Here is a 20,262-nt window from a genome sequence, read left to right as displayed (position 1 = left end):
TCTCCATTTTCTTTTCCCTTCCTTTTAGAGATCCATGGATATCTCATCACAAATAGAAGGGAGAATCCAAGAAACTAATTTATAAGTTCTCAGTTTTTCAAGCTATTTCTGATGACATTAGGCCTGTCCTGACAGGCAAATGAACTCTGGACTAGGAATCCTCCACAATAGTACAGCTACAGGAAGGTGGGTGAGAAGAGAAAGGCACTTCTTGGAATGGGAACATATCTCTTCTATATCTACTCCCCACCGCCCCCAGAACACTCAGTTCCCTTTGAATAAGAAAATTAGGCAAGGCATACTTTAACTGACCCTGTGATTCAAATAAGAAATGTTTCTCTCCTCCTCCACTATCTTAAATACATTCTATACACCATGTCAAAGTTACTTGGATTGTGTCCTTCTGTTCCCCAAATCTCCCCTCAATGACTAAAGAATAAATATCAGTCTGTTGACAAGGTTCTGCATGATCTTGCCCCAATCCCAAAATTTCCCTCCCCTCTCCTCCCCTGCTTCCTACAATCTAACTGCCTATCAACAGCCTTGTTACCCAAACAGGTCACATATTTAAAACTCCACGTACTTATTTACTCATTCTGTTCCATCAGTGCCATCAGCCTGAAACAGCACCTCGTATCTTCTTTCCACAGGATAAAATCCAATTCCTTCTCCAAAGCACAGCTCTGAGAAGCCTTCCCTGATACCCTCCCAAGCAAGAGTTAATTAAGCATTCTTTAGTGCACCTAGGAGTCCCTGGGTGTGCAAACAGTTAATGTGCTTAGCTGCTAACTGAAAGGCTGGAAGTTCAAGTCTAGAGGCACTAGACAAGTCTGGCAATCTACTTGAAAACCCTATGGAACACATTCTGCTCTGACACACATGGGGTCACCATGAGTTGGAATCTGCTCGATGGCAACTGGAAAGAGAATGCACCTAAATTCTGTTCATCCTTCTCACTGGTACTCAATGCATCATGCCTTGACAAATTCCACCACTGTATAGACAAGAACCGTAGCAAATAGATGCAGAGTTTTAATCTCAACTGGGCCCTCAGTGTTATTTGGCATGGCTTTCCCACTATGCCATTTCACTAGTCGGCTCTCTTCCACTCCTCAAAGCAGTTATACCCAACCTTCAGATACCTATTTTAATCTAACACATACCAATTGTGTATTTCAAATCACTTGGATATTCCCTGGTTAGTTCAAATTCAACACATCCAAACACTAAACTTAGTCCTCCAAACTTCTTCTTGTATCCCTTACCTGAGACCCTAGCCAGACATCAGATTCTTCCCTCTCTCCACCCCATCCCATCCAGTCAATCACCATGCCCTAGATATTCTACCACTGAAGTACCTGGCATCCATTCCTGCCTCTCCATTTCAAACTGCCGCTGCCCTAGTCTAGACCCTCATCATCTGCACTATATCAAAAAAAAGAGACTCCAAATTGATCCCTCTCCACTGAACTTACTCATCTATAATCTATCCTCCATATTTTCTATTTCAAAGTTCTAATCACATTTTTCTTTGCTTAATCCCATCACCTTTGGGATGAAATTCAAATTCCTTATTATAGCACATAAAGTGCTTCAACATTTGTACTCCCCATCTTTTGAGCTTCCTTTCCTTCCTCTCCTTTTCATGTGTCCTGTATGCAAGTCTTACTGAACATTGTCTGTCACATCTGAGATTCCACACCTCCCTCCCACATCTCTCTTGTCTACTGAGTGGGCTCAGATTTATTTTTTAAAACTTAGCTCAAATATTAATGTCCCTGTGAAGATTTCTTTATGTGCCTTCACCCCAGAAGTCAGAATTAGCTGCCTCTGCATCATGTATCCATGGTACCCGTGCTTCTATGTGCACACTTTTTATGACAGTGTTTATTATGTTCCATTGTAATAAACCCATTACTGCTGAGTCAATTACAACTCAAAGAGACCCTATGGATGAGTAGAACTGCCCCATAGGGTTTCCAAGGCTATAAATCCTTACAGAAGAAGACTGCCATATTCTTCTCCTGCATCGCTACTGGTGGGTTCGAACTGCCAACCTTTCAGTTTGCAGCTGAGCACTTAACCAGTGCGCCACCAGGGCTCTTTCCCATTGTAACAGTCTATATAAATGTCTTCCTTTATAAACTGTGAACTCCTTGAGAGCAAGAGTTATATATATTACTCAACTCTGTTACCTAGGGGCTTAGCACATCTGTATTTGTCCCATGTCCAATATGTATTTAGCAAAATATTTTTCTATGTAGTAAAAGGCATCTGCAACTTTTAGGACTTAGAAAAGTGCAACTTTTCTAAGAAAGTACCTCTCTGTCCTTTACCAAAGAAGAGATAGGTCTCTTAGCCAGTAGCCTGTACCATTTTCCAGACCCCTAGGAACTGCTATACTAGCTACTCAGTTTGTCCCACCCAATGGACAAACATTAAAAAAAAAAAAAAAAAAAAAAAACCTTTTCTTGTTAACAAATTCTTTATGCCTCCTGACTTTCTAAGACACTTTAGGGTTTTTTCTACACAGATTTAGCTTTTGGTTTCAGTGATATATGTCTATAGAACACCTACTTTGCAGGAAAATTCTTGACCCCCAGAATGATCTCACTCTTCCAGACAGTCAATTTTATGAGGAAATAGCATATCTCCCCACCACTACCTCCTCCAATATGCCCAATAAAACAACCTTAACTCCACAATACTTGGGAGTCAAAACACTTGAGGCACTCAACTTATTTAAGCCTGCATTTCCTTATCTGTAAAAAGTGGTAAGAGCAGCTACCTCCCAGGTGAAGATTCATTTATTCAACAAATACTTATTGAGAACCTATCATACACTAGGTACTATTCTCAGTGCTGGTGATACTGCAGTGAATGAAGCAAAGTCCCTGATCTTGAGAAGCTTCTATTCTGGTGAAAGGAGCAGACAATAAACATGATGAAGATGATGATAGCAGCTAACTAAACTGAATACTTACTCTGTATCTAGTATTTTATTTTAGTAAGCTCATTTATTTCTCACAACTCTATAGGGTGCATACTATTATTATCTCCATTTTTTTTGTTGATTTAACTGAAGATCAGAGAAGTTAAGAAACTTGCCTAAAGTCACAGCAAGTGGCAAAGCCAAAATTCAAAACAGGCATTCTGGTTCTACTCTCCGAAAGAAATGAATATATCTCAGGTGTGAGAGAGGCTGTGCTGAAAAAATTTCAGTAAGGGAAAAAGTTAGTGCCCCTGATTATGGTGTTGGAGTTGCTATTAAACTTTTATAAAAGGTTTTCAGGGAAGGACTCACTGATAAGGTGACATCTCAGTGGAGACCTGAGGAAACGAATAAGGAAATCATTCAGAGCTCTAGGAGAAAAGTATTGTAGGCAGAGCATACAGCAAGTGCAAAATCTAAGGTGACAACATAATTGGTATGGAGGAATGGCAAGTTGGTGAAAGAGTGCCAGTTCAAGTAGGGCTTTACTAGCACTTTGGCTTTCATTCTGAGTAAGACAGAAAATCACTGGAAAGTTTAGGGCAGAGAAGTGATATGATCCGACTCATGTTTTACAAGGATTACTCTGGTGGCTGTCGGGAGAAGAGACTACACAGGGACAAAGGTAGAAGCAGGGAGACCATTTTAGGAGATCTCTGCAATTACCTACACAAGAGAAAACGGTGGCTTAGACAGAGATGGTAATGGTAAATGTGGAGATAAGTGCTAAGATTCAGGATATTTTTTAAAGGTAGAGGCAGCACAATTTACTAATGGATTGACTGGATGTGGGTTGTGAGAGATAAAATGGAGTCAAGAATGAATCTATGGATTTGGGCCTGAACAGCTGTAAGAACAGAGTTGCCATTTACTGGTAAGGAAGACTACAGGAAAAGCAGGTTTGGCAGGGGCCTGGGGAAGAGAATCAGGAGTTTGGTTTGGAAATGTTAAACTGAGATGCCTAATTACATCCAAGTGGTGATGTTGAGTAGTTGTGGAGTCTAGTGTTCAGCAAAGCAGTCTGGGCTAGCGATATAAACCTAGGACTGCTCATGAAACTCATGAAATTGGGAATGATCACCTAGGAAGTAAGTATGAATGAGAAGTCAGGATTGAATCCTGGGATGCTAAAAAGAGATATGGGAGACGAGGAGGGTCCAGCAAAGACGACTGAGAAGGCATGGCCAATAATGTCAAGGGAGAGCCTAAAGAGAGAAGTATACTGGAATTCAAGTGAAGAAAGTATTCCAAAAAGGAGGAATTGAGGCATAAGGATAAACTACAGATAGATGGAATAGAATTGAGATTCCAGAAATAAACCCTTATATTTATGGTCAATTGATTTTTTACAAGGATGCCAAGATGATTCAACGGGGAAGGAATAGTCTTTTCATCATATGGTCCTGGGACAACTGGATAGCTACACCCATAACAATGTAGTTGGATCCCTATTTCATCAACCAAAAAAAAAAACCAAACCCGTTGCCATCTAGTCAATTTCAACTCATAGTGACCCTATAGGACAGAGTAGAACTGTTCTATAAGATTTCCAAGGATATAAATCTTTATGGAAGCAAACTGCCATATCTTTCTTCCATGGAGCAGCTGGTGGGTTCGAACCATTGACCTTTCAGTTAGCAGCTGACCACTTAGCCACTGTGCCACCAGGGGTCCTTCCCTACCTCACACCATATACAAAAATTAACTCAAAATGAATCATAGATCTAAGTGTATAAGAGTTAAATTTATAAAACTTTTAGAAGAAAACACAGAAGTAAATAAATTTTCACGACCTTGGATTAGGTAATGGTTTGTTAGATATTACATCAAAAGCTAAAGAGATACAAGACAAGCAGATAAATTGAACTTCATTGAAATAAAAAAAATTTGTGTAACAAGACACCATAAAGAAAGTAAAAAGATAACCCCCATAGAATGGGAGAAAATATTTACAAATCATGTATCTGATATGGGACTTGTATCCAGAATATGTAAGAACTATTACAACTTAATGATTTAAAAAAAAAAAAATTCTTTTTTAAATGGGCAAAGAATTTGAATAGATATTTCTCCAAAAAAGATATCAAAATGATCAATAGGCACATGAAAAGATGCTCAACATCATTAGTCATTAGGGAAATGCAAATTAAAACCAACATGAGATACTACTTCACACATAGTAGCATGGCTGTAATCAAAGAGACAGACAATATCAAGAGCTGGTGAGAATGCAGAGAAATTGGAACCCTCATACATTGTTGGTGGGAATGTAAAACAGTGCAACCACTTTGGAAAGCAGTCTGGCAGTTCCTCAAAACGTTAAACATAGAGTTACCATATGATTCAGCAATTCCACTCATAGATACAGTCCAAAGAGAACTGAAAACATCTCCACACAAAAATATGTACACAAATGTTCACAGAGGCATTATTCATAATCACTGAAAGGTAAAAATAACCAAATGTCCATCAACTGATAAATAGATTAAAAAAATGTGGTGTTATCAATACAACGAAATTTTATTTGGCCACAAAAAGAGATAGAATACATGCTGCAACATGGATAACCCTTGAAAATACTATACTAAATGAAAGAAGCCAGCCACATATTGTATGATTCCATTTATATAAAATGTCCAAAATAGGCAAATCCATAGAAACAGAAAGTAGATTAGTGGTTCCTAGGGGCTTGAGGGAAGGAAGATTGGAGAGCAGCTGCTAATGGGCATGGGGTTTCTTTTGGGGGTGATAAAAATGTTCTGTGATTAGACAGTGGTAATGGTTGCATAACTTCATGAAATACTAAGAACCACTGAATTATATATATTTTAAAGGCTTTTAAGGGTGAATTTTATGGTACATGAAGTATAATTCAATAAAGTCGATACAATTTTTTTTTTAAGTGATCAATTGTGTCAAGTTGCTGATTAAGAGGAGGACTGAAAATAAACCATTAGATTTGGCAATATGATAGTCACCTGATGGCCTTGACAAAAGCTATTTTGGTAGTGTGGTATGAATGAAAAGAACTGAATTTTATATAATACACATGAGAGTACTTAAAACAGTGCCTTGTATATAACAAAAAAAGTGGATAAAAATGTAAACTCAAATTAATGATAAGTTACAACTACTAAACTTAGGTCCTAAAAGGTCCAAACCAGAGCAGCCAAGAAAAAAGCTGATTTTTTTAATGTTTGGTTCTGTTAGCAGCTACTGTCTTACTGGATGAGTTTATGAGGTTAGGGAAACTGTTCTCATTGACTCCATAAGAGGTGTGAGCTGGTGAGAGGGTGTGCTTACCTTATTCTATTCTTCCTGTTCTATGGAATGGTGCTTGAGTCAGGTACGGGCCCACCACTAAAAGGATGCGGCCACTGCCCAGTATCCCCTCTACCACTCCCGTTGCAGCCCTAAGTCCAGACCAGGTCTTGAGTAGGACCCAAAACTTTGGCTTACTTTCTTATTCGTGCTTCAGGAAGCCTTTTTCTCATCCTTCTGATTGTCACTGCAGCTGTCACCATCTGCTTACCATAGGTACCACAAGTTCCTGCAATGGCTAGCAGGATATCAGCCCAGAAGGGGACCTGTACAAGCTGAAGAGTCAAGCACAAGTGTCCTCAGTGCCCCAACTCCCACCAAGGTTTAAGAAGGACTTTGCAAGGTAGTACTGCCTTCACAGAAGGGTTCCAAGGGTACTTGTTGTTTCTATAGTTGCTATAAAATAATAATTTCAAAATGTATAGGGAGAGGAACAAAGGGCTGCAAAATTCAAAAGAGAAATCTCTTACAACTGAGGAATTATATATAGAAAGCTTCCTAGAAGAGGTGATGTTTTGGCTGTACGTTGAAAAATGAGTAAGATTTTGCTAAGCAGACATGGTGAACATGATACCTTAGGTCAGAAGGAAGCATATACACCTACTCTTCACTTATCAACTATTTTGTTATTGGACATTTGGCATTTACAACAATAGTAAAAAATGTATCTGACTATTTCACACATTAATAACATACATCTGGCAGAAATGAATGCTGAAGTTCAAGGTGAGAGTCATGCTGGCTGTAATGGTTAAGGTATGTGCTGGGCCATGATTCTCAGTGGTTTGGCAGTTGTGTAATGATGTAATTTGGCAGTTATGTAATGATGTATTCATCCTCCATTTTGTGATTTGATGTGGTCATCCTCCATTTTCACATAATGCCGATTTTGCATTATTGCCTGGTTTTTGGAACCTAACCATGTCGATAAGTGAGGGGCGGGTGCATATATATATATATATATACATGCCAGAAACAGAAAGTAAAAGGCAAATTTATAATACAGCAAAATTTCCTTTCTGCTGATGCATAGTGGGACAACAGAGATAAACCTGGAAATACAATCCAGTTGTGATCCTGAATGCCAAGTGAAGGAATTTAGACTTTTTTTGATAAGCACTAAGGAGCAGCTTTAGGGATATTTGAAAAAGTGATATGATTTTAATTCTTAAATTTAATTTTTTATGACTTGCATTACATTCATATGATTCAAACCCTAAAAAGTGAAAAATATCCCTTCCATCCCTGTCTCCCAGAAACCTAATATCTTTTCCCATGGGCAACCATGTATCAGTTTCTTATACATCTTTCATGAGCTATGTTATACATATCCAAGCAGACACATATGGGTGTGCATCTTATACAAACTCTTTTGCACTTCGCTTTTTTCATACATCAGTATGCATAGATACCTTTCATTTTAGCATATAAAGAGCTATTTCATTCTCTTTATAGCTACATGGTACTATATTCCATTGTCTGGATGTGCCAATAACTTATTTAACCGGCTTGTTTCCAATATTTGCTATCAAAAATGGTACTTCAAAAATAGCCATGAACATATGTCATTTCCACATGTGAAAATATGTCTGCAGGATATATTCCTGGAAGTGATATTGAGAGCTCAAGGGGTATTCATATTTGTAATTTTGATACACTTTGCCAATTGCTTTCCTTAGAGGTTATACCAATTTACACTCCTGTCCCACCAGCAATGAAGCCTGTTCCTTCACCCCTTTGCCAACACAATATCCTTCATAATTTTAATTTTGCTTTAGGAAGATTAATCAGGTTATATGCATAAGAGGACAACCCCATTTATATTTCTAACTAGAGGAATACAATATATGCTCTTTGGATAAATTTACTTTTGATTAGAAGTAATTTTAAGGGTATATATCTCCATACTACCTAGATAAAAGTTCTCTCATTTGTTGTAGTCCAAAACCATTCCATTCTCTAGTTCTTAAGTGAGCAGCCATGAGCTGGAGAAGGAAGAAAAGGAATATGACCTGTGGAGGGTAGAGTCCGGCTCTTGGGCAGGGCAGGTACTGTAACCATCCCTGAACAGCTTCAAGTCAGAAAAAAGGTCCAGTATTAGGAAGAAGACAGGCTGGGGTAAGGGAAATTCCCATAGCAGCCTATGAGGTAAAAAAGCCTTATCGGCTGCTGAAAAACTGGCAATCTTAACTCAGCAAGAAACCCATGGAGAATATTTTTAAAATGCAACATAGAATTCTTTTCTCAACCTCTCTAATGCCAGTGAGCAAATATGCCTCATTCCCCATTCCTGCCTCCTACCCCTATACCTATATTAAACACTTGGAATACCCTAGAAGTCCTGCAACTCTAAACTACTTCTGCCCAGATGTTCCTACTTCTTTTGAAAAGGTACTTTCTATAGCTCCCCCTCAACAGACCAGAAGTGCCCTAAGGACAAGAAATTTCTCCTGTTGATATAGAACACGCTTTTGCTTCAATCCTCACAGGATTAGCCTAAAATCTGTACTTGAGTAATTTAGATTGTTTCAAGCTGTGGACCTTCCCTGTCACCTTGTGCAACTCCCCACCAAGCTGGGCCTCATGCTACCCAGCCAGCTGGAATCCCATTAAATAGAGACTTGGAATACCTGAATGAATGTCTTCTACTGAGAGATGGTTTGCTTTCTGTACTAGTTCATGCAAAAGTTTTTTCTGCCTCAGTTTTTTCTCTTTTAGAACATTTTTAAAATTGTTGATGCACTTGTTAAGGTAGATGGTCTCTGCGCACACTTGTTCTAGGCTTAGTTTGCCCTGCCTGGGAGATTGAGGCCTGGAACAAGTCTCACTTCCCAGACACCGAGCCAGAGTGAAACCTGGCAATGCATATGCAAGAGGCAAGTTGTTACAAGCAACAGAGAGGCTGTTGGGATCCTGAGGGGATTGGTCTTCCTGTGTGGAGAGGCCCACTCCACCAGAGACCATACTGAGCAAGCTTTCACTCCCCTGACTCCCAGGGCTCTCCATGGAGCAATCCTGGCCACCCCCTGAACTCATGGTCCCAAGAAGTCTATCGCTGTATTCTGACTGGGAACCACTCTCATTGCTTTCTAGGTCCTCAGGACTGACGGACCCACTGTTCTCCAGCTTCTGAAACACTCCCTGCAAAGCTGAACGGAAGTGGTGAATTGCTCTGCCCAGTTTATTTGTATAAAACTTGATTTCCACATCTTCATTCTCCTGCGAGCCACCCAGAACACAAGAGGACTTGTCAAAGACATCCTTGAGGACCTGAGCAGCACATTGTGCCTCTTCATTGAGGTCAATATGAACCATGTCACTGAAGGTCTCTGGCCCTATGATAATTTCCTCCATCATACTGTCACAGCTTAGAGTTGCAAATTTTCTGGGCTTGTCTGACAAAAGGTCTCCTAGCTGCTTTGAACTTAAAATATTAAGCCCGGCTTCATAGCCCATGAGCTTGTCCTCGGTATGTATCCTCTCTGTCTTCAGCAATCCAGACGGTGACAGGCAGGTGCTGGCCTCGCTTTTATTGCTGCGATCATTTTCTCTTTTCGCTACCTTATATTCTTCAAGTCCCTGGCTGCACTGTTTGAAAACCTGAGATTTCTCAGAATCCTCCTCTTTGGAGATTAACATTAGCGAAGGTTCCTCAAACTGGTGGAGGGTAGACAGAGAAATCTTTCTCCCTGCCAGTGTACCACAGCTGCCATTAACTTGGGATGTTCCTGATATTCCATTTACTTCTTCCACCGGCTTAGACACATTCCTCTGCTTTGCTAAATTGTTCTTCGGTAGGAAGCAAAGGCCTTGCTGCTCAGGGGCCTGGGGTTCTCTATGTTGATTCTGGTTCCTTATCCCATAGGCTCCTTTTATGGGTCCTCTATCTCCTGTTTCCATCTGAAGAACTTGTTCATCCTGGTTTAAAGAATTCCAACTATGATCCTGAAGCTGTTTTTGCAAAAATGATACAGACTCCTTTTGGAGATTCTCACAGCCCTGTGGCCAGCCTGGTTCTTCTCTGGTGGCAATACGGACCCCTACACTCTGCAAGAGGATGGATTTCTGTAAGATGAAGTCTCTATGCTCGAGATGGGCAAACTTCACCACAGTTGGCCTGGGGGCGGGGGTTTTGCCTGCCCTGTAAGCCTCTTTAATGTACCTGTTGCACTGTATGCCATTGACACAGAGGTGCTTGGCCAGGAAGTGATCCACCAGCTCCATGGTATTTTCCCCATCATGTTCAGGAAGTCCATAGAGATATAGAATGGCTTCCTCACTCTGTCTGTCCACATGGGGTTCCTGGGTCTTTTCTCCTACACATACCTTGACCACAGAGCTGTTGCCCGCCTGTAAACCTTCTATTTCACTCAGTACTGAGTCTACACAGCTAGAGACCTCATCCACAGAACCCCGGACTTGGCTCAAATGCTGCCGCAGCTCAGCAATCTCAGTCTGGAGACGGCTGATGCCCTGTAGCTCTCTGATGATATATTCTACTACATCTCCCAAAGCCTCTTGCTGCTCATGGCTACAGCTTTGGTTAGGTTCTCTGGACAAAGGAGAATTGGTTTGGTTCTTCTCTGAGGGCTTTTGACAGCTCATGGTAATGCTGGCAGATGAGAGGTACTGAGAACCAGACCCTGAAACACAGGCAGTAGAGCCCAGAGGAAGCTGGCTGTTGGCCTGCTGCCCAAAGCTGCAATGCTGGGCCAAGCTCCCATTTCTAGCCCCACCAATTGCTGAGGCTGCTGACTCATAGCTAGGGGACAGAACACTGTCCTCTGGTAAGGATCCAGCAGGGCCTGAGGACTTATTCTTGTTGCCACACATGGCTTCTGCCTTAGCCTTATCTGGAGAAAGCCTGGTAGAGAGTCCCAGGGTGACCATGTTTTCTTCTTCTGACTCTTGCAACAATCGCTTCATTTTCTCCCTCAAGGTCTGAGGAATTCTCTCCTTCTTCTTCTTATTTCTGGTCAAGATGCTTTATAGTGATTATCTTGGAAGGCAATATCCTGTCTACTCTTTTCAGTGTTTCTAGCAATTGTTGCCGGCTGATGCCTTGGGTTTAGCACACAGTGCTGCCTGGAAGGGCCCCACGTGTGGTCTCCAAACCTGGCACATGTCCCTGGATCCTGGCTTGACTCTTATCCTGCAGCTAGTGAAAAAGGAAAACAGTGCACTCAGGTCAGAAATCAGCAGGCAGTTTTAATCTGAAACAAACTGTCAAGCAGGAATAAGAATGTTACCTTCTAAGGCTCCAGGAATCAACCCTGACCTGCCTCCCCATCCTGGCCTTAAAGGCTGCAGGTAGGCAGTTCTCTCTCCTTAGCTTCCCATTAGAATTTTGATGTAAAATCAGATCAAGTCCTCGGGTTCTGGGAAAGTACCAAAAGCACCAGTATTGAAAGAAGCTCCTGGGAGGTAGATGGGGTAAGGTCAATGAGTGACTCCTTATTTGAACATTTACAATATTCAGCACTAGGGCCTAGCTCAGGAATGAACAAACAGATGCTTAACCAACAAAGCTCAAATCACTACACAGTCAGTGAGAGACAACACAAGACACAGAATGTTTCTTTCTGTCATTTTTTTCCAATTTGTTGTCCTGGTGAAGACTCAGCCATTCAAAGGTTCAGTCCTGCCTGTGTTTATAGTCCAAAGTGTTTTCCTTTTGTTTACTAATAGCAACCCTTCACTTGAAGAAAGGACCATCACAAGTGTTTTAAACCTGGAGGAAAAATAAAAAAACAAACATTTTCTACATCTAATTCTAAAATAAGGTAGCACAGTCTAGGCAGAGTCACTGTCTAGAACTCAGGTGACATTTAGCATGTTTGGATATAGAGGAGCAGGTGGCCAAAGGCACAGGTATAATGAGCTCATAACTGGGGATGAAGGATGCCCAGGCTCTGCTTGGTCATTCTGATCTCCTTAAAGGCTTTGTGTGGCCTACTCAATACCCAGGTTCATTCAGCCTTTCCTGGCCCACAGAGGATCTGGTCTAACGCCTCCTTCTCTGGGTACTTTCTTAGATACATAGTTCATATGGATACATACTTCACCTAGCTAAGTGATTGCCCAGCACACTGTCCACTGCTGGAGTAACTGAGGGTTGCTCAGGTCCTCTGATTGGCCTGGAGAGAACAGTGCATGGGAAAGGAGGGGAGCTGGTTACATCATAGAGGACCCCAAGGCACTTTGCTATCTAAAAAGATGAAGACAGCACTTGCCACCACTCCTGCCACTACACCCTAAGCTACAGGCCACTGCACTACAGAGGCTGAGATGATCATTACCTTATGTGGGGTGGGCATCTATTCCCTTTTTACTGGGAATGTGCAAAGTGTAGGGAAGGAAAGGAGTGGAAAGGACAAAAGAGGAAGCAGAGACCCCAGCAAATATATGGCACTGCCAATACTCTATGGTTCTGCTGGGTCACCCTGGGAAGGGTGACATGGGTTAGTGGGAGACATGCTACTCTTCACGTTCTTTGACCAGAGAGAGTTTCCCCATTTTCTAGGTTTGATCTAGATTTCTAAATCCTTTAAGCCCTTGTCTCCCTTTCTTTTCCCAGTACTCAAGTTAACCCTAAAAGGGGAAAACTGCCAATGAAGAATACAAGCTGACTGCTCCCACGGCAACTCATTTTCAGGAAAGGCTACCGTGTACAAGAAGGAACCAGAAGAATGAGTCATAGGAATTGGGATAATGACAAAACTGACTCCTTTTACTAGAAATAACTAAGCCAAGAACCAAAAGAAACTAGATTAATTTCCATTTCATACCTTCCCCTCTCCTCTCTAGCTCCAACTTCTCATCTAAGAACTTTACCTATCCTGAGAGGCATTGGAGAGGCCCAACTCTTCAATTATTGCTTTATCCCAAGTTTTCAGGAGGCCAGGACCACCCATACCCCTAATGTGGCCCACTCAGTCTCAACTCTGAGAGAGAGGATGCTCTATGTGCACAACCAGAATTCCTGGGCCTTGGGCTTAGTGCCCAGCCATCTAGGCAGAAAGAAGCCCCCAATCCTAGGACTGCTTCATCAAATTCTTGCTTCTCTCCTCCCACATATACAAAATTTATATTTCTGAAGCTACCCCTTTCTTTTCTCACCAACCGTGCAGGGCTTGAGTCCCCCAGATTTGGTCTCAGCACCTGGTGATAGCCCTGAACAATATCCTTTGCTCTACTAGGGCTGGAGCATGCAATTAGCCCTTCAAGTTTGTCTCAAAGGAGAAAGATTGCTTACTAAACCAAAGTGGAAGCTTTGTGTATAGCCACAAGCATCCATGAGCAAAGGCGACTGGCCTGAGAATCAGGACACTTAATTAAGTATTGGTCTTGCTTCACCAGTGACCTTGGATTATAAACTTGATCTTTCTGTGCCTTGGTTTCCTCATCCGTAAAGTGGGGAAGATAATCACAGGAATGTTGTAAAGATAAATTGAGAAATTGGTGATTAGTAGTAAACTGCAAAGTACTGCATGCAGTGTTACGCGATAAGTCCCCGAGACAAGGAAACAAGGGAGCCAATAACCAATACCTAAGTCAAGCATGCAACTGCTTAAATGATTTGAGTGAACCATGACTTCTACGCCAGCCTTAGATCCCCTGCCTTTCGCAGTCCCTTCTAGTAGTCTGCAGCAGTACCTGGAGTCCTACCTTTAGAGTGTCATTCTTTGGGTCAGTCCTGCTTTCTCCCAGAAGTTTTCTTTTTAAGGTCATTCAGGTGACAGGAGCCTTGCCATCCTCCCTCAGGCAGCCTGAAAGCATGAGGAAGGGGCAATGGCTCCAGGAGGCAAGTTTTTCCTTTATAATGCTGGTGAGCCCAGCATTACAACTCATTGCCAGGTGCTCTGAGGCCAGCCCTACTTAAGTCCTATGACAGTTTGTTAGCAACAAAAAAGAAGTTGACTTGTCCGCTACTGCTTCAGTGCAGGCCATGCTGACTTGGGGACTATCTGCTCCTGCCTCTCAGATCAATACACCAGAGGGGCTTGGCCTAACTTCCTGGACAGTCATTCCAGATATCGCCTCCCAGATTACACTGCCTACAACACTGGATGGCTAGCCACATGGGGTCAATGGTACAGTTACTTTGTTCAGAGCCCTCTTCTATGGCCTCCTGAAGGACTGAAGGCAGGGCTACTTGGTTCCATGTTACTGACAAATAGGAAATTTCCAGCTACAGCTGCCATAGCAACTTCTCCTAGCCCCAAACGAAGATCCTTACTTCCATATGAAACAAACAAGCAAAATCCTCCAAAGCTTCTTTTTGAGTTGGTAGCCACTGCCACTGAATGAACTCTGAGCTTAAGAATCATCTCCTAAAGACACTAAACTTACTCAGTTATTCAGGTCTTTAAGCTTTGAAGCAGGCAACAGAGCTCAATGTGATACCCAGGGGATTAGTCAGTTACTTTGCTCAGAAGCCCAATAGGATACCGGAAGCCAAAATCAGCTGAAAGGACAGCCCTCAGAGCAAGCTCCTTCTCCAGCTTTTTTTGCCACTACTGTCCATAGGAGTGAAATGACAGGGGCCAACCTGTGAGAATGACAAAGTTTGGTCTCCAAATCAATTCAACTTAAAAACCACTTAATGGGTGCCAGGCACTAAGTTATGTGCCAGGGATGTAAGACACAGTCTCTGTTCTCTAACATATTAAGTTTGGAGTGGGAGACAGACACAGAGACAGCCACGGTATAATGTGATACATGTTATAATGAGAGTTGTAATAAAAAACGAGCATTTAATTTGTGGGGGATGGGAAGGACATGAGAGGCACAGCAACACCAGAAAAAGGAAGGCCACAGAGAACAGATAATGTCTGAGCTGGGATGGGATAAAGAGGCCTTGGGATTCACCCAGCTCTAACCCAGCCCTCTAGTGTCCTTCAAGGTACCCAGTGCTGTCACTCTGTCCTATCCCATTGGTCTATCAACTCTGGTCAACTCTCCGAATTTCATACTTACACCCTCAAAAAGGGCCAAACCCTTCTGTGTTCTTTTCCTAAGGGATACCTAAGGTTGGTAAATATAAGGCAGCCCTCTCAGGGGTATCTGTGTTTAAAAAAGAAGACGTCAAAATGAAACGAATTAATCAAAAAGGAATAAAGCTTCAATGATGAAAAGCTGAAAATTAACAGCAGAGAGTAGACCCCTTGAATCACACTGTATCAGCACCAGCCTACTGAAAAAAAAATCACAGAGAAAAACAACCCTCGGTTTCCTGAAATGGTTGATCCTTTTATCCCTCTCTCTGACTCATCAAATAAAGGTGATTAGGAATCTGAGCATTCTTTGTAAAACTTGCTTCTGACTCAAATCTTGGCTTGGAAGAAACAATCACGGTACCTCCAGGAGCAAGCCAGAGCTCTATGTACATACATCACGCAGCTTCTCATTTTTGTCTGACACAAGTCCAGAAGGCAGAAAGCCAAGAGCTCTCAGCATAGAGGAAAGATCATTCCTGGGCCATTTACCAATTATGCTGTATGGCTAATATGGTGAGAGGAGTGGACTTCTAGGGCCACAACAGGTAGGGGCACTCTTAAGATGTTAATATTTGGGAAAGAATCGATGCTTATACAGTATCTTGGTCAGAAGAAAATTAGCAAGGGGCACAAGGTATAAGGAATGAGATTCTCTATTCCAAAGGGAATACAGAATGTCCTAGATCAAATGCTTAGCAAGGTCCCAGTATTTCAGTTCCTGGGACTTGCCATCCCTCCTCAGCAGCCTTAAGATGAATTTCATTCATAGGCCAGAAGCTGGATATATGCAAAGGAAAGAAAAGCTCAAGGCTTGGTATCCAAGAAAGGAGACAGAACCTCATGTAACGTCCATTTAAGATACAGTGGCATGAGAGAGCACCCAAGCTTCAGTGGGTTGGCATATCAAGATCTCAGGATAAAGACTGAGTGCCAATCAGGACAGCTGGGTATTCAGTGCCCAGGCCAGGGCTTCTTTTCAGCTGTGCCATCATTTGTTATACTCCAAAGTATAACAAACCATAAAACAAATACATACACACCCAGAATCTGGCTCATCATGCCTTCTTTCCTCCTTTCCACCTCATGTCTCTTGTGAGTAGCCTGGAGAAGGCACGTGAGCAGGAATCTAGCCCATTCCCCCTCCCAAACAAAACAAAGTAAAAAAACACATACAATTCTCTATCTCCTTATTCTGCTATATTTTTTTCATAGAACTTATTACCACTGATATATCTATATACTTGTTTGCTTGTTTACTATCTCCTTCCCCACCTCTCCATCCTAGAATGTGAGCAAGGACTCTGTTCGTTGCTATATCCCCAGCACCTAGAACAGGGCCTGGCACATAAGGTACTGAAAAAAAAAAAAAAAAAAAGAACCAGAACATAAAATCAGAAAAAGCCAGAGTTGGAAGGGTCCTTTAGAAAATATCTAGACCTGGAATCTCATACTACATTGTGATCTAGCCTGTGGAGTAGTTTCATTTGGCTATCAAAGGGTTTTTTTTGTTTGTTTGTTTGAACTTGAAAGCCTTTAGGTAAGGCAAATGCTCTAGCTTCTCAGAAGCCCTATTATACGAGTTCATAATCCTTGACCTAAATTGACACCCTTGTTGTTGTTGTTAATCTGTTTTATTTGAGCAGATTCCTAGATGGAAGGGTCTTGCTTAGGGCCCACAGTGGTAAGAAGTTTATTACACTAGAAGCTGTGCCTCATTTGTTTCTGAATCCCCAGTGCCTTGCACAAGGTATTACCATGCCTAGCATATGGCCTGGCACACAGTGAGGACTCAGTGCTACGGAAAGAATAAATGAGTTGACAGCAGAGCTGATTTAGAATCCAGGACTCCAAATTTCAATTCCATTTCTGTTTCTGTAACATGTTGCCTTCAAGTTCTAATTTTTTTTTTTTTCAGGTTAATGGCTTACAACTGTTTTTCATTGAAAAACAAAGTTGGAAATCTCTCCCCAATTATCCTTACTCATAATTTTCTGGGAACCCACTCAGAACAAAAAAGAGGGTAGTGGCAGCACCGGCCTCTGCCAGAGTACCTCTCCTCTGTGCTGAGACTGGTAGGAAAAGGTTCCTGTCACTCTCAGGGGCTACAGTGATAGGGCTCCTATTTGCCCTTCTTGTTTGGAAAGCTGCCCTGACCCTGGTGCTAGTGACAGGTCTAGAACAGCACTGTCCAATGGAAATATAATATGAGCCACAGATGTAATTTTAAATTTTCCCAAAAGTAAAAAGAAACAAGTGAAATTTATTGTATTAATATATTTTGTTTAATCTAATATATGAAAAATATTATTTTAACATGTAATCAATATATAAATTATTAATCATATATTTGCATTCTTTTTTTCATAATAAGTCCTCTAATCTGGTATGTATCATATATTTACAGCACATCTCAATTTAGCTACATTTCAAGTGCTCAATAGCCACATGTGGCCAATGGCTATGATACTGGACAGCACAGGTCTAGAAGACTAGAACAGGGGCACTCTGAAGAGCCTTCAAAACCTATCAGTAGATGCTCACTGCAAAGAAAAGGCTGTCATCTCAGGGGCAGCAGACTGCTCTGTTCTTTCACTCATCCTTTCACCTGCTAATTTTGATCCTAGCTAGAAGCAGTACAATATTTCCATTTTGTGACAGGTTCAATCCTCCTCAAGTCTACAAAGAACAAAGTATCAAGACCCCAAATTGCAGAGGATAAGACCTTTTCTCCCTCTGGACTCTCTCTACATACGCTGTAACTCCATGTAGCTCTTTTCCAGTACTCTGGGCAAAATCATAGGATAAACCTAGTTACTTCAGCAGAAACTACCCCTTCTCATGGAAGGGCCAGAGACTCCACAGATGAGAGCATAATCTCACGCAGCTGAGTGAAACGTATGTTATCCTGTACAACACACACAAGAGGGACACATAAGAATAGTAAAATATTATATTTGCTTGGAATTTTACAGTTTACATGATTCTATTTTATCATGACAACAATCCTGTGAGGCAGGAGGGCAGCATTATTATTCTGATTTCATAGATGAGAAAAACAAAACTCAGAGAGGCTAAATGACTTGACCAAGGTCACTGAGTAGAGCTAGGATTTAAAAGTGGGTCTTTAATCTAGAAAATTAGTGCTCTTTTCACCATACACACATAAGACAAATGAACATATTATCTATTATGCATGTGTGCACACACTCAAGACAGCAAACTCGAAATGAGCTTTCTGTTTATATGGATGTGCACACATAAGAGTGATGAATTAATACTCATATTAGACAGTTCACACACACACACATTCATACACACATACGGGAAGGATGAAAAGGTTTCGATATATACACAGGTGTATTTAAGAAGAACAGAAAGGTTACCTGAGTATATGCATGCACACATGAGATGAAGGAATGAGTTAATCTCTATATACGTATTTACACATGGTGAGAGAGATGGTTTGTGTATATTCATATAAGATGAATGAATTATATATATGGATGTACACACAAGAGAGGAATGGACAGGTTACTTATAAACCCATATGAACATATCAAGAGGGAGAAATAGATGATTTGTATACAAGAATGAACACGTCCAGAGGGTTGGATGAGCTGTTTGTACACGTACAGGAGACCACCAAGGTGGGATGGATGATCAGAGTATCAGTATACGCATATGTGCACATGAAGATTCTACCCTCAGTGCTGAGTATGCTGTTTTTTCACTCATAATGACCCTTACCAGCAAGTTGGCTCAAGCAGTTATATAATTAATGTAGCTGCTCCATATTCCACCCACAAATGCTTTGCTTTTGTCCCTGCTTGTTGTTCAGAGTCAGTCATACATTCAATACCACTTACCTTGCTGCTGAAACCAAAATAATTGTTAAGGAAATGAAAAGAAAAAAACCACACTAAAACCATGAATTCTCAAGTTTAGAACCCAAGTGTTGTCTTTAAGAGGATATCCATGCAGAAGCACGCCTTGGTTTTACAGAGAAGCCGCAGGATGAACTTTCTAAGCCACAGCACTGCCACTTGCCTAAGCGATAAGCAGAGCCAAAGAGCTATTATTCTCAGTTGCACCCAAGCTGGCTGGCTCCACAGTGCAAAGTTGATGATTGGAACAATGCACAGCAGCGAAATCCCCTCAGTGAAGGGCTGGGCAGGAGTCTCACTGGCTGCAAATCTAGGAATCCAATCTGGTCCACACCTCTGTGCCGAAGAGAATTTCTGACGACCAGCCTGCTGAAGGCAACAGTAGTCCAACTTCAAGTAGATGTGGAATTCTAACTCAATCAATCCTGGGCTTTGAGACTGAGACAGAAAGCAGGGCAGCTACTGCTCCTGCTGCTGCTCCTCCTCCTCTCCAGCTGCTTCCTGCCTGCAACCTCCCATAGGGCACCAGCCCTCCTCACACGTTCCTGGCGCACACACCCCCTTTCCCAGCACACTCACGCACACACAACCCTCGCCAGCAAGCTCACTCACACACCCTTGGTGAGTGTCTCTCCCTCTCACTAAATATAGATCTTACTCTCTCCCCTCCCCCATTTCCTTCCCTCAATTCTTCTCCCCCCTCCTTTCTTCTCCCCTGCCTATCTACCACTCTGGTCTGGGCTGTAGGGTAGAAAGGGATAGATGATGGAGCCCTATAGTTTGAGAAGCTTCCAGTCTCAGAGAATAGACAGAGCACAGCAAAAAACTGCCTGAGCACAATGCAAAGGAAATCTGCCCTTATACTGAGAAAAGCTGTATGTTGTTTTTGTTTCTTTGGTGGGTTTTTTTTGGGGGGGGGGGTAGGAGGGGGCTATTGTTTGTTTTGTATGTATATTATCTGCTTTCAGATTTAGAGAAGCTGAAGAAAAGGTAAAGCACCTAAGTGTGCAGTTAACATCAAATAACACCATGATCTCAGAGTAGACATCTACTCCAGCTCTTCCTG

At 41.8% G+C, this 20,262-nt stretch overlaps 1 protein-coding gene across 8 annotated transcripts in view; it reads right to left on the bottom strand.

Annotated features, from left to right (window-relative positions):
* UNC13B (unc-13 homolog B) overlaps window positions 1–20,262 on the bottom strand; it is a 196,452-nt gene that overhangs the window by 42,073 nt on the left and 134,117 nt on the right. For 2 of the 8 annotated variants that reach the window (XM_049896491.1, XM_049896493.1), the window contains exon 1: window positions 8,944–19,524. The exons of the other annotated variants lie outside the window; for them this stretch is intronic. In XM_049896491.1, the coding sequence (XP_049752448.1) occupies window positions 8,944–11,239 (2,296 nt within the window). In that variant the 5' untranslated portion in view covers window positions 11,240–19,524. Of the gene's footprint in view, window positions 1–8,943; window positions 19,525–20,262 lie in introns of those variants that run through there. 8 annotated transcript variants of the gene reach the window in all.

Source organism: Elephas maximus, chromosome 9 (genome assembly GCF_024166365.1).
Source record: "Elephas maximus indicus isolate mEleMax1 chromosome 9, mEleMax1 primary haplotype, whole genome shotgun sequence".
Taxonomy (NCBI): domain Eukaryota; kingdom Metazoa; phylum Chordata; class Mammalia; order Proboscidea; family Elephantidae; genus Elephas; species Elephas maximus.
This window is presented reverse-complemented; position numbering and strand designations above follow the sequence as displayed.